The 25,942-nt window shown below is 38.4% G+C and overlaps 1 protein-coding gene across 1 annotated transcript in view; it reads left to right on the plus strand.

Annotated features, from left to right (window-relative positions):
* Positions 1-7,517: 7,517 nt before the first annotated feature.
* Nkain3 (sodium/potassium transporting ATPase interacting 3) overlaps positions 7,518-25,942 on the plus strand; it is a 588,474-nt gene continuing 570,049 nt past the window's right edge. Inside the window, exon 1 of the mRNA XM_076924094.1 lies at positions 7,518-8,206. Within this exon, the coding sequence (XP_076780209.1) occupies positions 8,153-8,206 (54 nt within the window). The 5' untranslated portion in view covers positions 7,518-8,152. The remainder of the gene's footprint in view (positions 8,207-25,942) is intronic.

Consider the following 25,942-nt stretch of genomic DNA (forward strand, 5'->3'; position numbering starts at 1 on the left):
TACTTACATTATCTCATTAGTAGAGAGATTTAACTCTTATATAAGACCCATTTTAATTCTCTAATAGAATAATGAATTTGGGGTTAGAGAGATGTTTCAGGGATATGACCACTGGATGTTCTTCTAAAGGAACTGGATTCAGTTCTCAGGGCTCATATGGTAGGTGGCTCACAATGGTTTCTAACTTCAATTCCAGGGGATCAAAGCTTTCTTCTGACCTTTGTTGGTACTGCACATACATGGTACATATACTTGCAGGCAAAACACCCATACACATTAAAAATGAAAATGAAAATGAAATAATGAATTCAAAATGGAAGGCAAAAACACTCTAACTTACATCTTGCAAAGAGGAATACAGTGGTATTGCCCAAACTGAGGTTGGAGGGTTCCATAATTCTTTAAAGCCAGACATCTTTTCCCTCCCAGTTCCCTGCTGTGGTTGGGCTCATGTTTCTCTGCCGCTTGCACTGGGCTTCCACAATCTACCCTATGGGTAGAGAAATGACTAATAATAAAGTGTGTATAGATGACTTGTTCCATGGGTGTGACTATTTCCCTTTCTCTTGCTAAGAATGGGGCCAGTGTGGTGAGCAGTTCCCAAAATATGATGCTTGAAAATCTGTTTACTTTGGAGTTTTTTTAAATTCAAATTTCCATGCTTCAACCTGTATTAGGGACAAGCACTCTGAAATAAACGCTGATAAACAGCCCAGGGACTTACACACGTTTCTTTTACAGGAAACTGATTCCGCAGCTGGGTGCTGCTGCTGTTGTATGGATGCATCTTCTCTAAACTCATATATTACGATAGTGGTTGTGCTAGAACACCATTTCTCAGCCTGTGGGTAGCCATATTTTGGGAGCTCAAATGATTTTCTCACAGGGATTACCTAAAAACATTGGGAATATCAGATATTTATATTATGATTTGTAACAGTAGCACAATAACAGTTATGAAGGAACACAAACTTAATTTTATGGTTGGAGGTCACTACAATGTGGGAAACTATTACAGGGTTGTAACAAGAGGAAGCCTGAAAACCATTATTCTAGTGAATGAGGGCTGTTTAAGAGTGAGAGCCTTCGAGGTAGAGGCCTCATCACTGGGGTTGTTCCCTTACAAACAAAGCCCCAGAGTACTTGTTAGTCTCCTGCACTAGCTATAACACTAGTGTGCAAGGACACCGTTGGAAGGTGCCAACAAGAAAGAAAGGGCATTTGGTAGGCTCTGAATCTTTTTGTGGTTTTATTTTTGCCTTTCCCACCTCCAGAGCACCAAAAATTATTTTTCTCTTCTGTTTATTTATATGTCATTTCACTGTATAATGTCAATGTTACAGCAGCCTGGGTAAATAAGAGAGCTGGGATAAGGTGGGTACAGTCCCCTGAGAAAGAATTCTCACTTAAAGGATTATGCAGACTAGATTGGCCTCTGGTCATGTCTTGATTATTAATTGATGGTAGGAAGGCCCAGTCCTCTGTCGGCAGTACTATTTTCTGGGCAGATGGCTCTGAACTATATAAAGAAACTAGCTGAACATTAGCTCGGGTGAGCCAGCAAGCTCACCATGGTTTCTGTTTCAAGTTCCTGTTTTAGTTCCTACACTGACTTTCTTCAATGATGGATTGTGAACCTGATGCATTAAATCAATCAATCAATCATTTCCTTCCTGAAGTTTCTTTTGGTCACAGTGTTTTGTAACAGGAAGAAAGATGAAACTATATCAGTGGTCTTGGCTTCAGGACTGTTCCCTCATGACTTTTTCTAGAACAGAGAAAAAACCAGCAACTATTTAGGTTCTGTCCTCTTCGTGGCAGCTGGTAGGAACATTATCAAGGTGAATGAGCACCCTATATGCCTTGTTATGGCTTGAATATGAAATATCTCCCCGGTCCACCTGTTTCCAGATGGTTGGGCTGCACTGGGGAGTTGTTGAGTGTTTGGGCTAGAAGGTACGTCTGGTGGAGATGTCTTTGAGTATTGGCCTTTAATGTATAGTCTAGCTGAACTTCTGTCTCATTCTTTCTGATTTCTACTACAAAAGCTCCACACCATGGACTATCCCTTTCAAGATCCTATGTCTTCTTTATCAACATGAACTCTAAGCTCTGTCTGTAAGCCCAAGCAAATCTATCCTCTCTACAGTGACTTCTGTCAGGGATTTGGTCACAGCAGTGATAAGAAAAAAGAAATAACACAACAAATACAGTCCCCTAGCATCTATCTGCCAAACTGAGTCGCACAAACCAACCTAAGGTTGGTATGGAAGACAGGTATATTGTGTCAACTGGGCCAGGAGAGGAGACATGATCAACTGAGGACAGGTGCTCTATGTAGCAAAGCAGGTGCCACTTTAGTTTTCAAGACTGTTCTGTTTGAAGGACGCTAATCTTGATGGTATTAGAGAATTTGTCATGGCACGGGAATGATGATTTCTGGTTTATTTTGAGGAGCTCAACAAATGTGTGCTAATTCACCAATGTGCATTACCTTCATTATTTAGAAAAAAAATATCTTACAGTTTGTTTATTCAATGTAATAAATACTGTTCAGGCAGAAATGGAACAAGAAAAGCAGTGCTTTGTACATAGAATCTTCACAGGGGAGACAGCCTCTGAACGTAGTAACCACCATTGAAAAATGCTCCTGGAGGTGGCATGTACATAAAAGGGCGGAGTTCAATAAAGAGACTACAGGAAAAATGAATTTAGAAGTTTTCTTAAATCCGATCTGTCCTGGAAATCCATCCTCTCTCCTCTTAGTCTTGGCTGAGTCAGATTTTTCAGTCTCCTTGTAGTTGCCTGTGGTCATGTAATGACTTTAACTCTTAAATATGGCCAGAAATGATATTTTCTTCCATATTTAGTCTTTAAAAAATACACACATCCAACATTATACTACTTTACTCCCGAGGTACAGCTTATACAGATAACAGAAGGAAGATACCAAAAGTCCTCATCAACTAAGAATGTTTGTTAGATAATTTATATCTAAAATACAAATTATCATAATTTCAGCCACTAAAATTCAGGGCATTTATTTTATCTACTTTCCTTACATGTGCTTGTTGATAGCTGACAGTTATGAGGTTGGAGAGGTGTGGGAAGGAGGAAGAGAGAGAGAAAAAAAGTAATATGATATGAATTGATATTGTATGGGTGCTATAATTGATCTTAACAAAAGCTCAAGGTTGATTCTAGTTAGTTTTTGCTGAGTTAATCTGACTCTGAAGGAAACGAAATTACAGATTGAGATAGTCCATGGTGTGGAGCTCTGCTATGGTGAGTCAGACTTCTTTCTCATGAACCTGCAGCGTTGATGAAGGCACACTAGGGTTCTAAATGCAAATGAAGCCCATCATAAATACAGTTTTGCTTCAAATGCCACTTCTCTTTTCCAGAATATATTTTGAAATAAACAAAAGAGATTTACTTTTGCAAAATGTTTCATCAGATAAAACAAACTGTGACAAAGAGGTTTCCTTTTTTGTGATCTGTGGGTTACCTTGGATTCAATTTTTTATACATTTTAAAATAAAGCATAATCACTTGACTTTCTCTCTTGACTTTCCTCTCTCCAGCCCCTTCCAAGTCTCTTCACTCCTACTCCTTCTATGCCATTTTATTTTCAAACTGATATCCCTTTTGATTATTGTGACATATGTATAACCCAGCTTGTGTATCTGCACATGTATATTTGTGTATAATATACACAACTATATAAAAACCACACACACAGCAATGCTCCTTTTATGTGTGTCTGGGTGTATATATGGTTTCAGGACTGAACATTTTATTTTAGACAACCAGTTAGGGAGTCATTCCTGAGAGAGGCTAATTCTTCTTCTCTTGAGAGCCTTTAGTTATTATATCACAGTAAAGTTTAAAAGAAATGATTGCTCACTTTATTTTTTGTTACTAACTTACTCACCTTACACTCTCATTTAAGAACACAGAAGGACACTATGCATTTTTTTTTTTTTGCTAATTTTAATGATTGTTTAAAATTTCTCAATTAGCTGGGCAGTGATGGTGTACGCCTTTAATCCCAGCACTTGGGAGGCAGAGGCAGGCGGATTTCTGAGTTCGAGGCCAGCCTGGTCTACAGAGTGAGTTCCAGGACAGCCAGGGCTATACAGAGAAACCCTGTCTCGACAAAACCAAAAAAAACCAAAACCAAAACCAAAACCAAAACAAAAAAACCTTCTCAATTAGCTGATAAAAGTGTGCAATGGCACAGTGAGTGAATTAGAGCATACACAGAGCATGCACTATATTCTGAGATTGAGCAAGACCCTGGATTCTACCTCTTATATCAAATAGAGGAAAGAAACATTTTAAAACACAGGAAAAAGTATAATAGTATTTACTATGATTATAAGTTTATGTTAATGATGATTTTAAAAACAAGACAAATAGTATATTTTTGTTTACTATTTAGGATTTTATACACATATGAAAAGACTAGGAAGGAAAAATGATAGCTATGATAGTGTGAATGAAAATGGCCCCCATCGGCTCATGTATTTGCGTTCTTAGTTACTAATTGGTGAACTGTTAGAGAAAGATTAACAGGTGTGGCCTTGCTGGAGGTGTTGTGTCACAGGGACTAAGCTTGGGGGTTTCAAAAGCCCATGGCAGGCCCAGTGGTTCTCCCCACTCCCCAGTCCATGCCCACTGTCTGTGGATCAGGATGTAAAGTTTTCAGTTACTGCCTGCTTTCATGCAGCCATGCTCCCTGCCAGGATAATCAGGGGCTAACCCTTTGAAACTTCAAGAACTCCTGATTAAATGCTTTATTTTGTAAGAGTGGCCTTGGTCATGGTATCTTTTTACTGCAATAGAACAGTGGCCAAGACAATAACTAAAATGGTTTTCATGAACAGTTTATTTAGAATTGTAAGTTTCCATTATACACACAATGCATTTGACAGTGCTATTTTGCATTTTTAATTATGTATTTCAGACTCCCAGAAAAGTTACAAAAAAATATGAAGAGCATGTAATAGTTGAAAGGAAACTTTAGAATTGCATCTTTATTTAAAGAGAAACAGGAAACCAGTGTTTCACATTAAATACTCTAATTCTGAGAAACTTGAGAGTTAAATGATATTACAAACATGACAACCCACACCTGATTTAAACATTGCCTGTAGACTGTATGTCAAAGATGTATATGAAAGATAACAGAATCCCATATTTAGACTAGAGTCCAACCCCTTAAGTATCTCGTTATGCTAATGAAAATATTCCCAACTGCCTTGGGTCCCAAGATTCTCAAATAACTGCAACTCAATTAAGAAATACAGAAATCTGCACTTTCAGCTCTGGCTTTTTGTGTACTGTCTATCTCTCACATGCCTTTTTACTTGCAAAGCTCATAGCAGCAGGGGAGAAAGAATTAGTTTCTTAAGGGGGTACTATCAAAAAAACAAATAACATAGAAAAAAAACAGAGAAACAAATGAACAGCAACAAAACTCTCTGTTATTACATACACATATACATTTGATAACTGCTATGTCCTCAGCTGGAAATTTCTAGTACCATTTAGAAGAAAAGAATAAAGGTTGCAAAGAGTAAGGACTAAAGTTTCATATAACCTCCAGACTTGTTATTAAAGTTGTTTTGTTTTAAAAATACATTCAAAATCAATGCGTTTTCAAATACTTGAATTATACAAAGAAAAATCTCCAATCTCGGTCTCTTAGGAGATAAGTCAGAAGAACAAGGGGGCTTCAGGTTTTTTCAAACCATTCCACCTGCTAACACTGTGTCTGGGGACTGGACCAGTGCAAATCACTATAGCTTTTTCTGAGAGAGGACTTTCTCCACATTGTATATAAGTACTTTTGTGCCCTAAGTTTTAGTGACAGCCAGGTGGCCGAAGTCCAGAGGCTTTCAAGTCTTTTTGACTGACTTTGTATTCCTGTTCCTCCCTGTGGTCATCAGAACACTCTCTCTACCTGAATCCACAGCTGTCCATAAGCTGTCTTCAGTGGGATTGTTGTGGGGGTCAAAGGAATGAACGTGGATAGAGGAAGCTCTTACCTGGGATTTCACAAGCATTGCTGCATGTTTAGTTGTTGTTTAGTGCTTCCTAAACCAGTGGATTAAATCACAAATAAAATACATTTTGGTAAATCTCATAGGACCTTGACAGAAGGGACACTTGTTTGATTGCTATGGTTCATCACGACGTCAGGACATAAAGCAGCTGCTATCATTTGTGGAAGACATAGACAGACTTTCCTGTGTCTACTTCTGCAACCATTTCCTTCAGCTACTAGAGGGGTCAACGGCCTAAGACTACAGGGCAAGATCTGGAAACAGAAAACTGTTTGCTACGGTCTATCTTTTTATGGCTTTCATTCATCAGTGATGGCCATGAATGTGTCTTATGTTTATAAAACCAGTACTTTCTCATAGTCCTTCATCATGGATGTGTAGGCTGTTAAAATTTCACAGAGCAGGACACATAATTGCAGGACAAACTAAAGTCAAATGCCTTTAACGTCTGAATGGATTGATCACAAGAAACACAAAGCTCTCTCACCTTTCCTCTCTTTATAGAGCAGGCTAGCCTTGAACTTGGAGAACTTAAGCCTTCAGAGTGCTAAAATAAAAGGCAGGAAACACCTGGCCTAACCTTCACTTTCTTTTCTTTTCTTTTCTTTCTTTCTTTCTTTCTTTCTTTCTTTCTTTCTTTCTTTCTTTCTTTCTTTCTTTCTTTCTTTTTTCTATAAACCAAGAATCTACCAGGAGAGCAGAAATAGGTTAAAAACAGTGTTTCCGGCCTTGTTCCTCTCGGGACACAATCAGTCAAGGGTTTATTCCTGGTTCTTGAGTAGTGATTTAGCTACAGAACTGGGCTCTACTCTGTTCATGGTACTGGAGGCAGTTTCTTTAGAATCCGTGGAGCGTTTGTCTGGTATCTTAACTAACTAGAATTAGGTTTTTACTCCCAGATGCCTCTCAATTTATTTTTCTCTGTCCATCTTTATATTTATGTTTATTCTAGAAATACCTCATCATTATTAAAAGGCCGTTGTCTTTTCCCTTGTCATTGTCTCTGTGAAGACTCCCAGGGCACTCCAAATTAAAGCCTTAAGCCAGTTTGTGCAGTGTTTCTAGTCTTTGAGCTCTTGGGGGAACGTTATGCTCTGCTGTGACCTTAGGCAACTTTTCCTAGAAGATTCCAGCAGGGGCGCCTGGCGCGAAAAATGTGATCTGGGACTGGGACCCAGAACCTTGGGTTGAGACCCTTATTGATTGAACCATCTCTTAGCATCAAGCCAGTGGCTCTTTCCACTGCCCTTACCTTGGCCATTCATTATGTAGAGCGCTGGCTGTTTTCACTTTGAGCTTCAAGTCTCTGGGTCCTTCCTCCCCATACACCAAACAGAGCATGCACCTCCCTAGGGAAGCTTGGGTAAACCTAGCTCCAGGTTTTGCAGTTGCTTTCACCCACTCCTCACACCCAGAAAGAAAACCTATAGCTTATGACTCCACAATTGCTCTATGAGCCTGGGATTCAAAGCCCTGGGGGCCTCCCAGATCCAGGCTCATTCACATTCATTCTCATCCTCTCACAGTCTCTTTCTCTCCCCCCCAGACTCCTAACAAGACAAGAAGATCCTCCCCAGAGGCGCTTTCTTTCATTCATCCCCTCCCAACACACACACACACACACACACACACACACACACACACACACACACACACACACACACACTCGCGTGAGCACACAGGCTCACACACCTACCCAGACAACCCACCGCACTTTCCAGACGCCCACCTCCTGCTCACTCCCCTCCCCTATAACACACTCACCCACTCACCAGCTGTAGCCTCTTCCATCCCCCGCCCTCCGCCCGGCTCCCCCTCCTCAAGAAGCCGACCCTCGCGCTAGGAGGTAGGGACCCCCGGCAGACGCACTGCACGGGCGCGCCGCACTGACCTCCGCCCGCCCTGCAAGCAGATTAACAAAGGCGGCGGCGAGCCCCAGTCCGAAAGCGGAAAGCCAGCGGCGGGGTCCGGAGCCTGCGCCCAGTGGGAGAGCGAGCCGCCCGAGCTGCTCTGAAGTCGCAGGATACAGCCCGAGCTCCCAGATCTCTCTCCAGTGGCGCTGCTGGGACGCTGGCCGCACCATGGGCTGCTGCACCGGGCGCTGCTCGCTCGTCTGTCTCTGCGCACTGCAGCTGGTAAGTGCCCAGTGCGTCCGGGACTAAAATCAGTCCTCTTTTAGGACTGACTTGCAGGGCTCAGTCCCCGGATCCGAAGCTCCAGGCTAAGGACCTGTGAGCTGGCGGAGCGCAACGGAGGATTCCCCCACCCTCTCTGTCCCTTCCAGGATGTCTGTGCCTCCCGCCTGGTAGCTCTTGCCCGCAGGAGGGCGCGGTCTCACTTCTGGTCCCACGCGCTGGGGTTTACTGCGCCCCCACCCGGCGTCGCCACGCGGTCGGGGGCCAGCTGGGGTGGCGCTCCAGGAGAGAGCAATTTCCCCGCCCCTCTGTTGGACACCTGGCGTGTGCACCCTCTGAAATTCTGCTTAAGTTATGGCCGGGCTTGGAGCTTGCTCTAATCCGGAAGGTTTTCTGGAGACAGGTTGTTGTTAGGTTAGAAGGTGCTTGGGGGCAGCCAGTTACTGTGAGAGCTGCAACCTCACCTCTCTGGTCGTTCTTACTTTTAGCATCTGGAATGGAAGAGTGGAGTACTCCAGGAACATGTGGCTGTACTTGGGAACCACAAGTTCAGCCTCTGCCTTTTCAGTTCAGCTTTTGATTTTCTTGAAATGTTGCATGCTCAGGAAGCGACGGACTGACAGCTGTCTTTGGGGAGTGAACAGAGCAAAGGAGCGAACAGAGCTTCTGTTTGGCTTGGCCCCTTGCCCAGGGAGTGAGTGGAATTGGAAGTTGGAAGCCAGGGTGGAAAGATAAAAGACCTTTCTGATTCTATGCAAATATTCTGGGTCTATTGTTATCAGGATTGACTCTGTGGTCTCTTTCGTGGTCACCAGAAGTCAAGGCTGCACTCTCCTGTGCCAGACTTTTGTGAGTGAGATTTCATAGTCTTTTTTGCTCTCCTAGTTCAGGGACCAGACCTTGTAGATGCCCCGCCGCACTTCTTTCTTTGAAGCATTACATTTGTTTTGTCACAAACCACAAAGGTGTAAGTGGTGTATTTTGACAAGGCTTTCAGCGAACTTTCCATAATGGTGATAGCTCTTGCAGGGCTCATTAACCAGGAGAAGTAATAGCGCTGCCCAGTAGTTAGTCCGTGCTCACTGGAGGTTTTTAAACATTTTCACTTTCCCAGCCCCCCTGCCCCGCCCCCGCCAAGCTTCACTGTATATGCGCTCATTCTTCTGTACTCACCCATGCCAAACCGATAAATCCGGAAGGCTATTGGATAGCCTATTCCAAACTGTGTTTTCTTGAAATACATAATTTAAAACTTTCACATGAGTATGACTTTTTTCCTTACCTTGGGAAAAGCCCTCAAAAGATAACTTATACAGTGATTTTTCTTTTTAAGAGTGAACTTGGATTTTAAATTAAAAATAAAGTGCAATAAATTCGGTCAACATTTGTTTCCTCGGGCTGCTAGTAAGCCTGGATTGTGTGACCCATAATGGCATAATTTCAGTATTACATTCACATAACATAAGTTGTAGTATGGTAGAGGCAGAGATATGATCATATAAATTTCATAACTGGATCCTAAACAAAAGAAAGTGTATGTGTTGTCTAGGTAAGTGTTTCTATCTTTATGATAAAACACTATGACACAAATTCTTAACACAGTCCACCATTAATATCAGGGTATCAGGGTGGGAAGTCAAGACAGGAACCTGGAACCAGAGGCTGAAGCAGACACCTTGGGGAGTGACACTGAGTTTCTCCCATTTTTTTTTCTCAGCATGCTTTCTTACACAAAGCCAGGGGTGTCACCTACCATTGTGAGCTGGCCCCTCCCACATCAATCAGTAATTAAGAGAACATACTACAGGCTTGCCCACAGGCCAATCTGGTTGAGGTGTTTACTCAACTGAGGTTTTCTCTTTTGAAAGGACTCCCAACTTGTGTTGACAAGAAAAACTAGCCAGCATGTTTCTCTACTGCATTATTACCTAAGTGTATGATAACAGAGTTTATATAAAGAATCTTACTGCCTTGAAAAAAAAACAATAATTCTTATTATAAATTACTTCTGGCATAATTCTTTTGTTGAGTTTGACAAGCTCTTGTCTTTATAGTTTTGATGTGAATACTGTTAGATATTTTTATTTGATTTAAGGGGAAAGAAGACACTGAAACAAGATCAGAATTTCATCATTACTATGACCAGATTTCTTTTTCTGAACTGTATAATAAGTTTGAGACCATAAAAGATTGTTTATGAATTTCTTTTGACAAAGTAGAGGCTACATACACCGCATACTTGTAGTTTTAGTATGCACCACTGAAATATGTTTGCTCAAATAAAAGGCTTAAAGAACTTCAAAAGCAAAGATGAAAAAGAATGTAGAAAAATAATTATGAAGGAGTGAACTTTAGATATTTTAGTATTTCTCTTTTGAATGTGATTATTCAATCTTACATAATTTAGTTTGCAGTAATGGTTTTATATTTGATAACTGGCTCACAGAAATCATGAACACATAGGAAATAAACTCTCTGAGCCTGTGTAAGCGTACTCCAGGATGCTAAGTGAAAGGACCCCAGTTTCTGAGAGACCTAGTACATTTCCCACTGAAAACAGCTGCCCCTCTTCTGTTTTCCTGTTTTTGTCTATTCTGCACTCTTGGAAGAGGAGGAGGATGAAACCTTAACAAGTGCTGCTCTGAAGACTGGATGCCATTGGCTACTCAGACTTGGGGCAAGGAATTCACATAGTAACAATAGAGTCATCTGCAGACCACTACCTAGAGAGCCCACGAGCTCCTTCTAAATACCAAAGAAATAGGAGGGGTTCAGTAATATAATTCCTTTGCACATAAACGTCGTTCTTTCTAGAGTGAAAAGGCATAACCTTGCCATTTGTTAGGTGACTAATGTTGATGAACTCTGATTTGCAAAATCGGTCCTCCATCTTCTTTATTTTCCATTATTGCCTTTTCTCCTGCAAACTTACGTGCTTTCCCATAGTTTATGTTTATGCCTCGTCTCCCAGACCACACTAAGGAGAAAGTGTAAAGAATAAAGACAGGAGCACAGAAAACTCTGTGAAGTGACTCTTCCTAGGAAAGGTGATTGCTTACCATCCCACTCATATCTCAAGTCAACAAAAACTTTTAAATACATCCTATCTAAGGACACTTTTGGTGCTGTGTGTCTGTATATTGGTAAGTATTCTATTATCATGTGTGTAGAGTCCAGAGCTGAAAAGAACACTCAAGCATATGTTTGCTAAATCAGCTTTAGTCACCATATTTAAATGAACCTTAAATGTGTGTATTAAATTCTGGCATTATCTCTACCTGGCATTACAGAAACTTTCTCTGAGCTGCCTCAGGAAAGTGTTGAACACACTGTGGTGGGTATGGTGCCTACAAAGTATTAGCCATCGTCCACCATCACAGTCTCTAAGGCATGTTCAATAAAATCGTCACGTTATTACATCTTGGAAAAGTTATTATATTTAATATTCTTTTATGGTGAGAGCTATATTTATTGTCAGAGATGGTAATCAGCCCATTAAAAGACAAAACTATGATGGCATGTTTCTAGTCATAGAAACCCCAAGAAATTTACCTAAACAAGCAGCTATTAACATACAGATGGGCTGTATGTTTTATTTTGGAGAACATCGTCCCAGTTAAAGGAAATTAGACTTTATTTGACAGACAGTGAAAGAAAAGCTTCAAGCCTTTCTATTCCACCTTCTAACCATCTTGTGAGCAGAGCACCTGTGTCATTCAAAAGCCCAAGTCAAATGTGCATGATTGGTGGTGACATATCTGTGTGAGTTTTGAATTAAGTCCTGTGAAGTGTACTGCTTATCTCGCAGAAACGTTGGGCAACCAGTATGGAAATGCATTTACTTTATAAAGTAGATATAATGATAGTTTTTCTCTTTCATGGTTTTAATTTAAATAGCTCATTTTTTTCTGTGCAAAAAAATTACCTTTTGAAGATTATTTTATTTTATGTGTATTGGGGTTCTGCCTGATGTCTGTGCTTTGAGTGCATACAGTGTCTACTGAGGCCAACAATACCCTCAAAGTGGAGTTATAGATGTTTTTCAGCTGCCACAGGGGTGCGGGGAATTGACCGCTGGTCCTCTGGAATTATAGTCAGTGCTTTTAACTGCTGAACCGTCACTCCAGACCTGCAATGTAATTCTAAATTTTTATTGTCTTTATTTTACTATTCTAGTTCATCTTATGAAACTTATAACAGGTTAGGAAAATTAATTTATGGCTGATAATAAGACTTTGAATTTGGTGTAGAAATCACCTTTCATTAGCCCAGGCTGGGAGCTGACGTACACATCAAGTACAGAAGAATGAGCTGTGCTGTTACAAAAATCCAAGGCCATAGGAAATACTTGAAAGTAGAAGGGAGATTGTCTGCAGAGAGAAAAGATGAGCACTAATGAGGGTGTTCAAGAGAGGATAGGTGATAGGGGCCTGAAGATGGTCAAAATGTATTCTGTGTATGAAAATGTAATGAGACCTGTTTAGACTGGGTTCTCTAGAGGACCAGAGCTACAGGTAATTTGCACAGTATTAGACATGCAAGCACAGAGGAAAATGAAGGGATAGGCCACAGATAACCTCACTGGGATGGGATGACAGTGAGCCACCTCAGGCCAGCACATGCAGAAATTGCAGACCATCTATCTACCAGGAACTAGCAAGAGGCATAACAGTCTCGTGGGCACTTAACTCTGCTGAACACTTGTTCATGTACTTTTCGGTCTGTCTGAACAGTAAGGCTGTAACTTTATGTTTTTAACACTTGCAAGTTGTGAAGAGTTGGGCTTGAGGAGTTGTCTCAGGTGATTCCCTCATAGGTAGGGGTGGTTGGACCTTGATATCAGGGTCATACAGGGGATGTATGAAGGGCAATCTGATTGAATATTATGAGGTGCACCAAGATTTTGATGGACTGTCATTCAAATTAGGTAAGTTCTGTGGGTTGGAAAAACTCTGTAAAGACTGGACTTTCCTCAAGACTGCCTAGCAGATGCTTTATTTCTGAAGGTAAACAGAAAGGAGCTGGGTCTCCTAAGCTGACTCCCCAACTTTGAGTGCACTGTCCCCATGGAGTTCATAAACTATGCTTTGCACATGTGTTGCTCTCCCTTGGAGGCTTACTGACTATCAAGCAATGGAGTCAGTCTGTAGGACTCTTAGGGTGTTGTGTTTCCATTCTGGAAATATCATCTAGCTATAGACACAGTATAGAGTAGACATTAACATAACTACAGTAGAATAAACGTAGTTGGATACAGTGACATGGGTTGGGGAATATGACACCCTTGAGACTGCAAGAAAACCAAAAGCTGTCCATTTGGAGCAGACAAACTTACCTATAAGGGAGTGGTAAATGAGACTCAGGATTGGAGATCATAGGGGTTGGAGAGCATAGGGGTTGGCGATGAATCCAATTGCAGTAATTCAATAGATGGCTGGTACTAAATATTTTACAGTTGTTCCTCAGTGATTTTTTTCTTCCTTAAAATAAATGGAAGGACTTTTCATTAGAATGTTTCCCATGACTAATCATATATATTTAAATCATTAAGTGGAATTAGATGTTGGGTATCCTCAACCTACTCTTTCCACTGGACTTTGTGTTCTGAGTGCTTCAGGCGGACATTCAGTTCCTTTGTGAGAAAGAGGTCTCAGAACAAGATTGTACAGAATCTAGATTGCAGCAGTTATCTTCTCGTAAGAGAATTGAGCCCAACCAACTCATGTTAAGACATATATAATGCTGACAGCTTCTCTCTTTTCCAGTAAGAAGTGATGCATTTATATTTTGATATTGATCAGTATGTAGTATAATAAATGTTTGTAAGTAGAAAGTCATATGCTAAGCAGGCTGATTGGTAAAAATCAGTTAATCAAGCAACAAAAGAAAGCACTGTGACTGAGTTGATTTTTCCACTAATGAGTACCTTCAAATGAAATGATCTTAATTAAGATGTTGTGAAATATAAAATTCTCATTAGTGGCAATTCTTCCTCAAATGTTCACTCTATCTATCTCTTTGTGTCTCTGTCTCTCTCTGTGTCTTTGTCTCTTTCCCATTCATATATAAGAATATATATGTATATATATTTGCATATATATGAATATATATATATATATATATATATATATATATATATATATATATTTGCAGATAAAATCATGCTATGTAGTCTAGGATGGCTACAGAACTGGTGATGATCTCTTTGCCTCAAGAGTAGTAGAAATGCAAATATGTATCACTACACCAAGCTTCTTAAACCTAAATACCTAATGAAGAAAATCATTCAAATTGTAGTTTATAAGAGACCTAATTTGGATTTGTCTTTAGTTACAACATAAACATACACATGCCTTTCTAGCACTGGAATCTCTTTCCAAATTTCTACCCTTTCTTCTCCATATTATTATTATTATTATTTATAGGCCAATAGTGAGCTAAGGCAAAAAATACTAGAGCCAGCTTGTCACAGCTGGGAAGAGTTTACAATGAGGAACTTAGAAATTTTATGAGCCAATTGTTAAATACAGTTTGATTTTAAAAATTAACTATATGAGCTATAAATAAATTATTTGGAAAGAAAAGTAATCCATATTCAGAAGTCAACATATTTACCATCTGGGCATTATTTTATATTTATAATACTGTTGGGTAGTACTTTTACATAGAAGTTTGTAGTTTACAGAATATTTTGTCCAGCTTTTACATCTAGTGACATCATATTGGTAGCAAAAGTTTTATTATGGAAAAAGTATTTTCATATGCAAGTTTACAAATGTCACAAATCAGGCTGCCCTGCTGTCTTCTAAAGCCAGTTATTAAACATTTACTAACACACCACCAGAAAAAGTCTTTCATCAGAAGGCCAGTTTTCTTCCTATGAGTAGTTACTGATTAAGGCGCCTTTAATTAATTCTTCATACAACTAATTATTGTATTAACTTATACGTGTAGAGAAAATATAATGTGTAATATAAAGATGTACATTTTGAATACATCTACAAAATTATCTAAGAATAATGGGCAAGCTTTTATTTTTAAAAATTACAGTATTTACTCCTTCTGCATAGTCACTTTCTGCTTTCTGTAAAGTGTTTTAATACATTTTGCAGTTTTCTAACCAAGTCAGTAATTGATAAAGGCTCATAAGCTTTATTCCTAAGCAACTGGCTAAATCGTGATGGCTTCCCCATGAGAGATTAATTTCTGCCTATTTTCTATTGACTGGCTCCCATGAGCAGGGACTAACTCCAATAACTAGTGACCTGCCTGCATTATTGGCCCTAATTAGTTCTTCCCATGAGGATGTCAAAGAATCAACATCAAAAGGATTGAAATGTCTTTTTGCACCCACATCTGGCTTTTTAGGCTCAAATGAATTACTATATTTCATTGTCTCCATATTAAACAGCAAATGTTCAACCTTAAAGGAGACTGCAAGAAGACTATTTGTATAAAAATGCACTAAAGGCTATTTAGTATATAATATTCATTGTCTAATATTTTTAAAAGAATTCATTAATATAACATGATCCCAAAACAACATACATCCAAATTTCTTTACTTCCTTCTTTGAGATAAGCATTATCATATTATCATCATAGACAGAAAAATAGAAATATGAGAAAATCACGGAGTGTATTTAAGTAATATATTTCCTCATTCGTACATCTCTAATGCATTTAGACATATTATGTCTTGAGGTATATTATAACATGTATAAATGGAAGAAGAGAACTCTGTGGAATGTTGTGTCTGCATTAAAATAAATAGGCTCATGACAAAGATGTTAAAAGCATAATTCTTTGAGCAAGCTACTTCCTCACATGAAGGGTGACTTTTAAAGTGTGATGCAGGGGACTTGAGTCCCAAGTAGAGATATTGAGCTCTTGGAAACAACTTTTGTTTTAGTTGCAATTTCAGTAGAATGTAGGTTTTCTCATTAGTGATATCTATTTTTAGGGCCCCTCAGGACATACCCTGTTGCATTTGAAACAAAAGGTTGAAGAAGAAATACAAGCTATCTGCAGATCAAGAACTCTCCACTTTTTTCATGCTCCATTTTCTCAAACAGTCGAACTACTTCAGGCAAGCATTTTTGCTGCCCCATATAACCCATTTCCCCACTGGGACATGTACTCATGGTGTCTTCTCCCTAAAAGTTTCAGTCACCAATTCTTTTTTTTTTTTCTTTCTGTCTGACAAGAAACTCTTCCTTGGCCTTGGATAGCTCACATACTAAAGATCCGAATGCTGTAACTACAGTATTGAATGGATGGCTTAAATTCAGGGCCTATTAGAGAGAAACATTAGATGAAGGCTTGGAACCATTAAGGACCTGCCAAGATTCCCTAATAGCCTTTTCATCTCACAGAGAGCTGTGGTTGGAAGTGTGCAGATGGAGCTGTCCTCAGGGATGCTTCCGTGTGAGCCTTGTTGAGTCATTTCACAAGTAGGAGACTTAATGTTTTATAACATTTCAGAGATCTTCCATCAGAGGAAGATCCTTGGTCATGTATTATTCATGTGTTTGTTTGGCTAGACCTCGAGTTTCTTTATGTTATTTTTAACTCCTTCACTACTAATGGTGATTTTGTTAGAATGCAGATGTTTTGTGAACTTTAGTGTAAGTAATATTATAATTCAATAGTTTCATTTTTTTCAGAACCAGCCAAAGTATCGAATACTGATTTTTGTTAGTATATTCTTTTGTAATAAAAATAAACTCTCTTGACATTTGAAAACAGATCTGCATGAATTTTACTTCATGATAATTTAGTTACAATACATTTATGTCATTTTCATATATAGAAGACAAGGTCAAGGCATTTCAAATGTATAAACATTACATCTTTAATTTCCAATTGTCACAAACAAATTTGACTGCAAATTATACATTAGTTGTTATTACTGATGAAAAGTTTAAATGCTATTAGAGAAGTGGCTCTTTTATGAATAGCACTTCACTTCTTTGGTTTTCAGCATCATTTTTAATCAAGAAGTGATTGAAAATTTAGACTTTAAGTGACCAGTTTCTTTCCATGACAGGAATAAACAGAAAGACAAGCCGGGCAGTGGTGGCGCACACCTTTAATCCCAGCACTTGGGATGCAGAGGCAGGTGGATTTCTGAGTTTTAGGCCAGCCTGGTATACACAGTGACTTCCAGGACAGCCAGGGCTACACAGAGAAACCCTGTCTCGAAAAACAAAAACAAAAACAAAAACAAAAACAAAAACAAAAACAGGAAAGACAATGAGAATATTTCTCTATAGGCCAAAGAATACCAGAATACTCAAGGAATGATCAACAGACTCCAAACCCCTTGAGCAGAAACCACCTTTGTTTAAAACAACATTGAACCACTAATTCAGCAAGCAGAGAACATATTTGAATATAATATCACTGTCCATGAGTAGGCATATGATAATAGAAGTAGGTTGACATTAGAAATTGATTGTTGGGATGAACTCATCATGAGTAGAGAGAGAACACTAAAGTAGGACAAATTAAATATGCTTCATTTGCATCCCTAAGGAATATGGCCATTGAACATTTGTAGAAGTCGTTGATATTTAGGACTTCTATGCCTCTCATGTATTCAGGAATGGTGTTTGTGGCTGCGTTGTATTATATACTCATGTATAAACAATATGATTAGTGGTAGTATTTTATATGAGCAGCCTAGCTAGCTGTAGCAGTATCCCCCCACCCCCACATTTTACAATAAACTTGGAAATTTGGGAGGAGCTAATGTGGGAGAAGTCAAAAGAGGACGAGGAGAAGGAAGAGGAGGAGCAAAGAGAGAGATGTAGGAGCCATGGAGAACCATACTTGTGTCTAGGATGGTCTTGGGTAACTATTTATATCATAAGATCAGATATTGGGTTGCAACTCTAATTGTATGGGCATTTTGTTAATTGAGAATTTCTAAGTATATAAAGCCTTTGGATAATATTAAGCATTAGAGTCTCATTTCTACTGGGTACCGCGTGGATGTCTGGGCTCAGCCAAGCATTGTGGAGACGGCGTGGTAGATTGGCAGTGTCGTCTCCCACACTCGCATCTCGTGGGTGCCAGGGCTGGTGCTCCTGGCTCGACTGAGCCAGCAGCCTGAGCCGAGCAGCAGAGAGGACTTGCTGCTGCTGCTAGTGGGCTTGGGCCTTGCCTAGTCGGGAACATGGTGGCCCTTTAACAACAAGCCAGATTGGGTGCCGCCATATTAAAAGTTAACTGCAACACCTAGCTATGATGATTTGAACAATAATGAAGCACAGACGAGGGATGCGTCAGCAATATTGTATTTTAAGCATAAAATATAGGATTGGGAATTTGCCAGCTACTATATAGCAATTAGCAATGCATTCCCAACAAAGGAGGGCTGACTTTCTATTTCTTACATTGAAGTACTTTCAAACATTCAGTCAAACTTAATTAGAAAAGTTATTTTGGAAACACCTGCAATTGAGAAGGAAAATAAAGGAACTCGGACATGAAGGCTAACAGTGAGTTGTTAGAATCGAAAGCACATAGGTCAGAATACTAATGAAAATGTCTCCCTCCACCCTTTGCCTCAATCTGTTTCCTTCACCCCTGGAATCATTGTTTTGAGTTCTGGCCCAACCAAATTTGCTAAGTCATTTTTGCCGGAGTGAAGAGCATATATCTGTTGTTTTTAGTTCTTCAACTGGGTTTTAGTGAGACATTAATTACTCTACTCAAATGCTTCCCCTAGAAGCAGGGAGAATAAAGAGTTAGCAGAAGGCTAACTAGAGGAACTAGGACCGCCCATTCTCACTTTACCACAGGGTTTCCAAGCTTCCCTAGCACTCCCCAGGATTTGACAGCTGGTAAGTAGTGATTCCTCTCTATGCTATACGGCTATGCAGATAGACGGATAATAAGGCACAGCTGAAGTTATGTTTGTACCATGTTTAGCCCTGCTGCTCTCTGCATAGTTTCTTTCTGCAGAGACGCATGCACACACGCAGGTGCCCCTGTTGAATTTTGGTATGCTCATTCACATCCTACAGCTGCCAGCTGAGGCTTGATATGTCCACTTGTTCATTGAGATTCATGGCACAGATCCTCGTGCTCAGGTGGCAGCAGCCTGGCGGTGTCTCCCCTTGGATTTCCCTTATCACATGGATTTTCTTGAGTGTGACATTTTAATGGGGACTCTCAGAGCCACCTGGAGCAGTGTTTCATGATCTGTCCTTTCCTCCCCATATGGCTGTGTAATTTTCAGTACAGACAATTTTTCTTTGAGAAAAGTGGCATCAGACACCTGTACCTTACTGTGCATGTCACAGGTGAAACGGATGCATAAAAGGTGCCATTAAAGAAAAAGTCTGGCATTTATTCGGAGTGTAAGTGATCACCTATTAATTGTCTACCTCCTATCTAATTATTTAAAATTGCTACCTGGGGCTTGGTGTTGATACATGCATCATTCTTCAACTCCATTGATTTTCTCTTCTTGTAAGTTCATTGTGGTGACTACTTTGTAATTATCCTTTCCTACAAAATAGCAGGAATAAGCAAATTCTATAACACTTCTGTCTGAACATGATGTGTTGTCTAGCTTGTAGATGATTTGGGAAACTATTTCTATGGTGATCTACAGAATAAAATATGGCAGATATGCTTATCCTAAAAAAGAAAAAAAGAAGAAATCAATTGTTATTAGTGACAGCATGAAATAAACATTTATAGTCACACACAAGTGTTCCTAATTTGTAAATCAAATGTTTGGATATTTACACATTTCTAAGGTAAATTTGAATAATTAAGTGCATCAAGATGCGAAATTAAATGTATTTTAGATTTCATTTATGTATTCAATTTGGTTACTTTCCTAGTCACTTAAAAAGTTTTAAGTTTTCAGCTTGGTGTTGAAGTATCTGGAAATCTGTGAATGGGGAACTCCTGAAGATGCAATTTTTCAGTGCACTTAGGTGGAGACTGGGCTCTGTCCTGATGTTCTCATCAATGAACCTGAGATGGATGCACTGTGTAACTGTGAAACAATTCAACTTGTAACCGTGTGCAGCAGCTCGCAAGTTCATGCTGAGAGTTTATGTATCTGGATGGTGGTGGATTCGTGTAGGAAGTAGGTCATCCCCATTTTGGGGATGTAGCTTTCAGGATATACCATAGCCCGTCGGCTGATTGAAAGTTAGCTCTGCTTTGTGTCAGAGGGAGCCAGCTCTTCTAAGTCCTTTTTTTCTTGGTCCATTTCTTCTCTACTTACTTTGATCTTACGTAATCTTATAGTTCCATCAAGTGTCCTCTGAGATCCTTAGAGAAAAAGTAGAAGGGGACCTAGAGTCAGGAGTCCATAATTCCATTTGTGACTTTTCTGTAAAAATCAGAGTGACAGTGCATTGGAAACAGTTGAGTTAAGATCCTGCATGTTCAGCATTTAAGAACACTTGCTGCCTTTGTAGAAGACCAGGGCTCTCAGACCTTACAACATGTGGCTCCTAAACACTTGTGACAATAGTTCCAGGGCATCGGATGCCATCTTCTAGCCTCTATGGACACTAGCAGCAATGTGGTATGTGTATATATGTATATATGTATATATATGTGTATATATATGTGTATATATGTGTGTGTATGTATATATATGTATATATATGTATGTATATATATATATATGCATGCAGGCACACACACACATACACATAGCATTCTTCTTTTGTTGTTAAAAAACTTTGTTATTCAAGCATGAAGAGCCCAACAAGCATGTAATAAGACAGCAGGTTCTGGGAGAGCTGTAACCTTAGCATTGGATAACACACAGACAGAGGAGCAGCCAATACTTTCTGACTGCCAGCTTAGTGTTAGGTTCAGTGAGAGATCCTGTTGCAAATGAGTAAGCAGAAAGTGATAGACAATGATACTGGATAGCCTCCTCTTCTTTCCACACACAGAGAGATTTACAAGCATGCAAAGGTTCATGCACCATACAGTACCATGCACTAACATACTCACTTGTATATACACAATACATACTTTATGAATAGCCACACATAAATACACTCATGCCTGTCCCACAAAAAGAGGAAAGAGAAAGGAAGACTATTTTTATAAGACACTTGATTCCATGTAGGAATTTATAAAAGGAACTTAGCATGGAAAACGATTTTTAAATTACCACTTGTATGTGAAGTGGCAGTGCTGTAGAGTTTTATAAACTTTATAGGAATTTCTTAACTTAAAGTAATTTAGGTTTTTTTTTCTCAGATAAGGGCACATTCTTGATGTGATTTAAAATATCATTATATATTAACACATATATAAAATTAAAATTGTATCCTAGAGAGTCATTATAAAACCCTTATAGCTGTTAGCGATATAATCTGAGTTCAAAATTTTGTGGTTTTATAGTTGTTTTATTTTGAGGGTTAAAATATGATTACATCATGTCCATCTCCTTGGCTCCTAATTCTCCCATGTATTCTTCCTTTCTTCCTTTCAAATTCATGACCTCTGTTTCCATTAGTTGTTGAGACACACACACACACACACACACACACACACACGTAATTATATTATATTAGTCTATATAATGTTACTTGTATGTGTGTTGTTAGAGATGACCGTTTGATTTTATATTTGATATTATATAACTATTTAGTGAATTGCTGTGCATTTTCCTGAAGAATTTTTTCCAACATTCAACATTCCTTAGTTGCTTGCAGTTCTTTGTATAGGTTGAAGCCTCCTGGGATTTACTCCATCCATGTGAGCATGCCTGTTGTTCTTGTATTACTCCATCCATGTGAGCATGCCTGTTGTTCTTGTACAGCTCATGTTTAGGAAGTCACACTGATGAGACTATAGGTGTAGTTTCTGAAATTCCTAGGAAACACAATATAGCAAACTCCATGATCTTAGATTCTGACTCTTAGTTAGAATCTCTGTCTTTTTTATAATGTTCCCTGAATCTTAGGTGAAGGGGTTATACTGAGATGTATCCCTTGGGACTGGGCTCCATCACTGCATTTTGATTAGTGTGGCTTTATGTAATAGTCTCTGTCGGTTGCAAAGACAAGTTTCCTTGATAAAGGATGAGGGTCACACTTACCTGTACATATAATAATTCGTATTTATAGTGGATTTAGGGATGCTTCTGGCTTTGGAAAGTGGTAGGAAAGTCTTAAGAATTACAGTTTAAGTCCTAAGACAGAGTTGAAGAAAGAAAGCTCCATCTTTTATTGCCTAGTACAAATGTGTACCAAGTATGCACATTTGCAGTATATTGTATTGTTTTCAGAAGCATAATAACTTTATTCTCTGAGTTATATAAAGTACACATTGTATTTCACAGTGAAATTCTTAGGCGATATGGTTTAGAACTGGTAGAACAAAACAAGTTTTTTATCTGAATTTTCATACAAAACATACTTTCATAAACAGAAAACTTACTCTCTTGTCCCCCATTTTTTGTAGATTATTTTAAAAAGCAGTGAACTTTGCTAAAATCTCATTGATTTTAAGTCAAATATTAACAATATCTCATGATTTTTTCTCATTTTGCCTCTTTTGGGTGATAATGTGTACCACATTCATAACATATGAATTCATAAACATATGAATATGTTTATGCCATACTGTTTGTATGTTTGTATTCTTTAATTTTTCCTGTTTTAAAGCTTGTGTGTGTATGGTCTGTTTGTGGGTTTGAACACGTATGTGCAAGTGCTCTCAGAGGCTAGTGAGGGATTCTAGTCTATAGACCTCAGGGTGTTATGTGGCATCTAACAGAAGTGTTAGGAATTTGATTCTGGTCTTCTGCAAGAACAAAGGCTCTTAACCACTGACCCATCCCTCCAGCACTCAGTTTATCTTTTATTGGGTGATTTTCACCGTCTTTCAGGCTGTAAAAGAATATGCCTTATTTGATATTATATTCTACACAGAATTCTCCAGTCCACACCTAGGAGTTGTTCAATAGATATTTTATAAATTATCCACAGATTACAATTTTTTTTGTTACCAGGATGCTTTTCATGACAGGTAGAAAAATTGCAAAGTGTCTGTTCAATAGCTGCTGAAAGTATGATCCAGAGACTTGTGTTAATTTGTGGAGTACTAGAGAGACTTATTTGTTTTTGTATTGCTTCATGGTTAAAGCCTACAAAAAACTAAGTGCCTAAGAGTAACCATTTAGGAGACTGTCCAGCAATATCAATCTACACTGACATAAAGATCCAATGTGATTTGCCATTATTTTAGGAATTCTTTTTCATTTCATTGTATAATTGGGTTTTTTCCTTAGTTGCTGAAAATTATGGGCATAAAAGAAGGCCACAGACAACCTATTTTTAACATATAGATTGTTTAAGACCATGATTTAATACAATATATATTCATTAATAAAATCACAAAAATACCATAAGGAAAAACTTACTGGTTTAGAATTCAATGATGATTGGCAATGGTCACAGTCTGTTGGCCTTTCTGGAGTTGCTCTCGTCTTCTGTCCTGTTTTAGTGTGTCTTCAGTAAATCTATGATCATGTTTTCACATGGAAATATTCAGCTTCAGAAAGAACTTAGTATCTGCAAAAGAGCCCCACCCCTCCCATCTGTCTCTTCATCTGGAACAAAAATGCTTCCCACATGTTTCTGTATGATTGATGCAGACTTTTCTCCTGTGCCCTGCATGATCCCTGATACAGTATTATACCCAAGTCCTTGGAGCACAGGCACTGCAGAGTTCTGTCAGTAAAATCCCCTGGACAATGGCTGTTCTGCACATTCTCTGAAGATTTACTGTGTCTGAGGTTTACATAATACTTAAGTAAATATAGACACTTAGCAACAACTACACATAAACATTTCATGTTTTTATTTCTATTGCATATGACTTCATAAACACTGCCAGTGTTATCTCTTTTTTACTGTCTGGTAAAATAAGACATGGAAGAGTTTAGCATCTTGTCTTGTCCAAGGTCACACAACTAGGTAAACAAACCTGGAATTTCAAATCTACCCAAAGAATGTTAGGATTCATGTTTTCTTTTGTGTGTTGCAAAAGTTGATTGATGATGTGGTCTGACGGGACAATTTTTGTGTGAATATATGATGTCAAATTCCTTTTCTGAAAAGTTTTCCAGGGAAATTTGTTTGAAAGATAATTTTCTTCCTCACAAGAATTAAGCAAACATCATACTGTTTTCTTGAAACTATGATTGATGTCTATGACAAGCATCTGTCTTGCCATTGTACTCATGTAAAAACAACCAATATTGGTCATGTAAAACAGGTTTTCATTTAATCATGTTTGTTAAAGTATTTTTAGTTTTCTGAGAAAAGATTTAAATCTGTTTAGATTTATCTCATCCCCCACCCCTACACCTCACATTTATCTATTTGAAGTGGAAATTTCTGGTTTCTTTGGAGACTCAGTTATGTCATGTGATACTTTTCTGCAAACTGTCTTATAAGAAGATGGTTTTGCTGAAACAGACGTATGAGAGGATGTTGATTGAGAAGAGACATGTTGTTATTTTTCTGGAAGCTGCCTGGTAAAAGGGTATATGTTGTTTTGTTAGAGCAGATGCTTGAGAGAACAAGTGATGTTTGGAAAGGATATTGGTATAACCCAACAGACAGTGGGTGACACTGTGGCATTGGTTCACCTTGCCACTCTTTGCTGGTCTTCATTGTTTTTGCTGATGCTGTTCTTTATTGACACTGCTGTGACACTGGTTCACCCTGCTTTCTTCACCAACTTCTTAGAAAGAAATGCAACAAAAAACTTCTTGCCATTTGTATGTGGACTTAGGCCAATTGGTAGAGCCTTGAACTGCTAGTACTGATTCATGAATGGTGTTTGCAAGTCGATTGAGTGAACTGCTTATTTGTGTGAACTGAATTGCTGATATCCTGACAAAGAAGATTGGAATCACCTCAAAGAACTACTTCTATGCAGATCCACATCCCTTTTTGCTCTCTTAACCTTTTCTTTCCACTACCTCTGGTGGGTGTTGGGTTAGATGAAAGTTAAGGCATTTAAGAACCCTTATTTAAGTAGGTTTTGAAAAATATAAGCCTACAGCTATTTGTATAGAGACATATCTATGAGACTGTAGTGTGACCTTACAAATGTTTAACTAGTTGTAAGATCCTCTGCTAGGCCATTGGTATCTCTGTGTACAGGAGAGCTTGGGACATGCAGACCTCCACCAGACCTACTATAACTAACTATTCAAGGAGGATGAGTAACCAATTAGTCTAAGAAAGCTATATTTAAAAATGCTTTTTACAGAATACCCATTTTCAATTTTTATTGCTTACTCTAAATAAACCTGTGATTGGTGGACTTGGGTGATTCCTAGACTCCAATTACTTTTTAATTCATCTGTTAAAATATTTCAGGTTTTAAAAGTGGAAAAGGTTGTGTAGTTTTTATTTTTCTCTTTCATTTTCCCCCAGATTGCAAGATTATTACTTCCATTTGTGTAGATGTACTACAACTCCTTCCTTCCTCTCTGTCTGTCTTTGTCTTTCTTTCCATATATATATAATATATAATATATAATATATAATATATAATATATAATATATAATATATAATATATAATATATATATAATATATAATATATAACATATAACATATAACATATAACATATAACATATAATATATATAAAATATAAAATGTAATATATAATATATAAATATATAATATATAAATATATAATATGTATATATATATTATT

Source organism: Arvicanthis niloticus, chromosome 25 (assembly GCF_011762505.2).
Source record: "Arvicanthis niloticus isolate mArvNil1 chromosome 25, mArvNil1.pat.X, whole genome shotgun sequence".
NCBI classification, from domain to species: Eukaryota; Metazoa; Chordata; class Mammalia; order Rodentia; family Muridae; genus Arvicanthis; species Arvicanthis niloticus.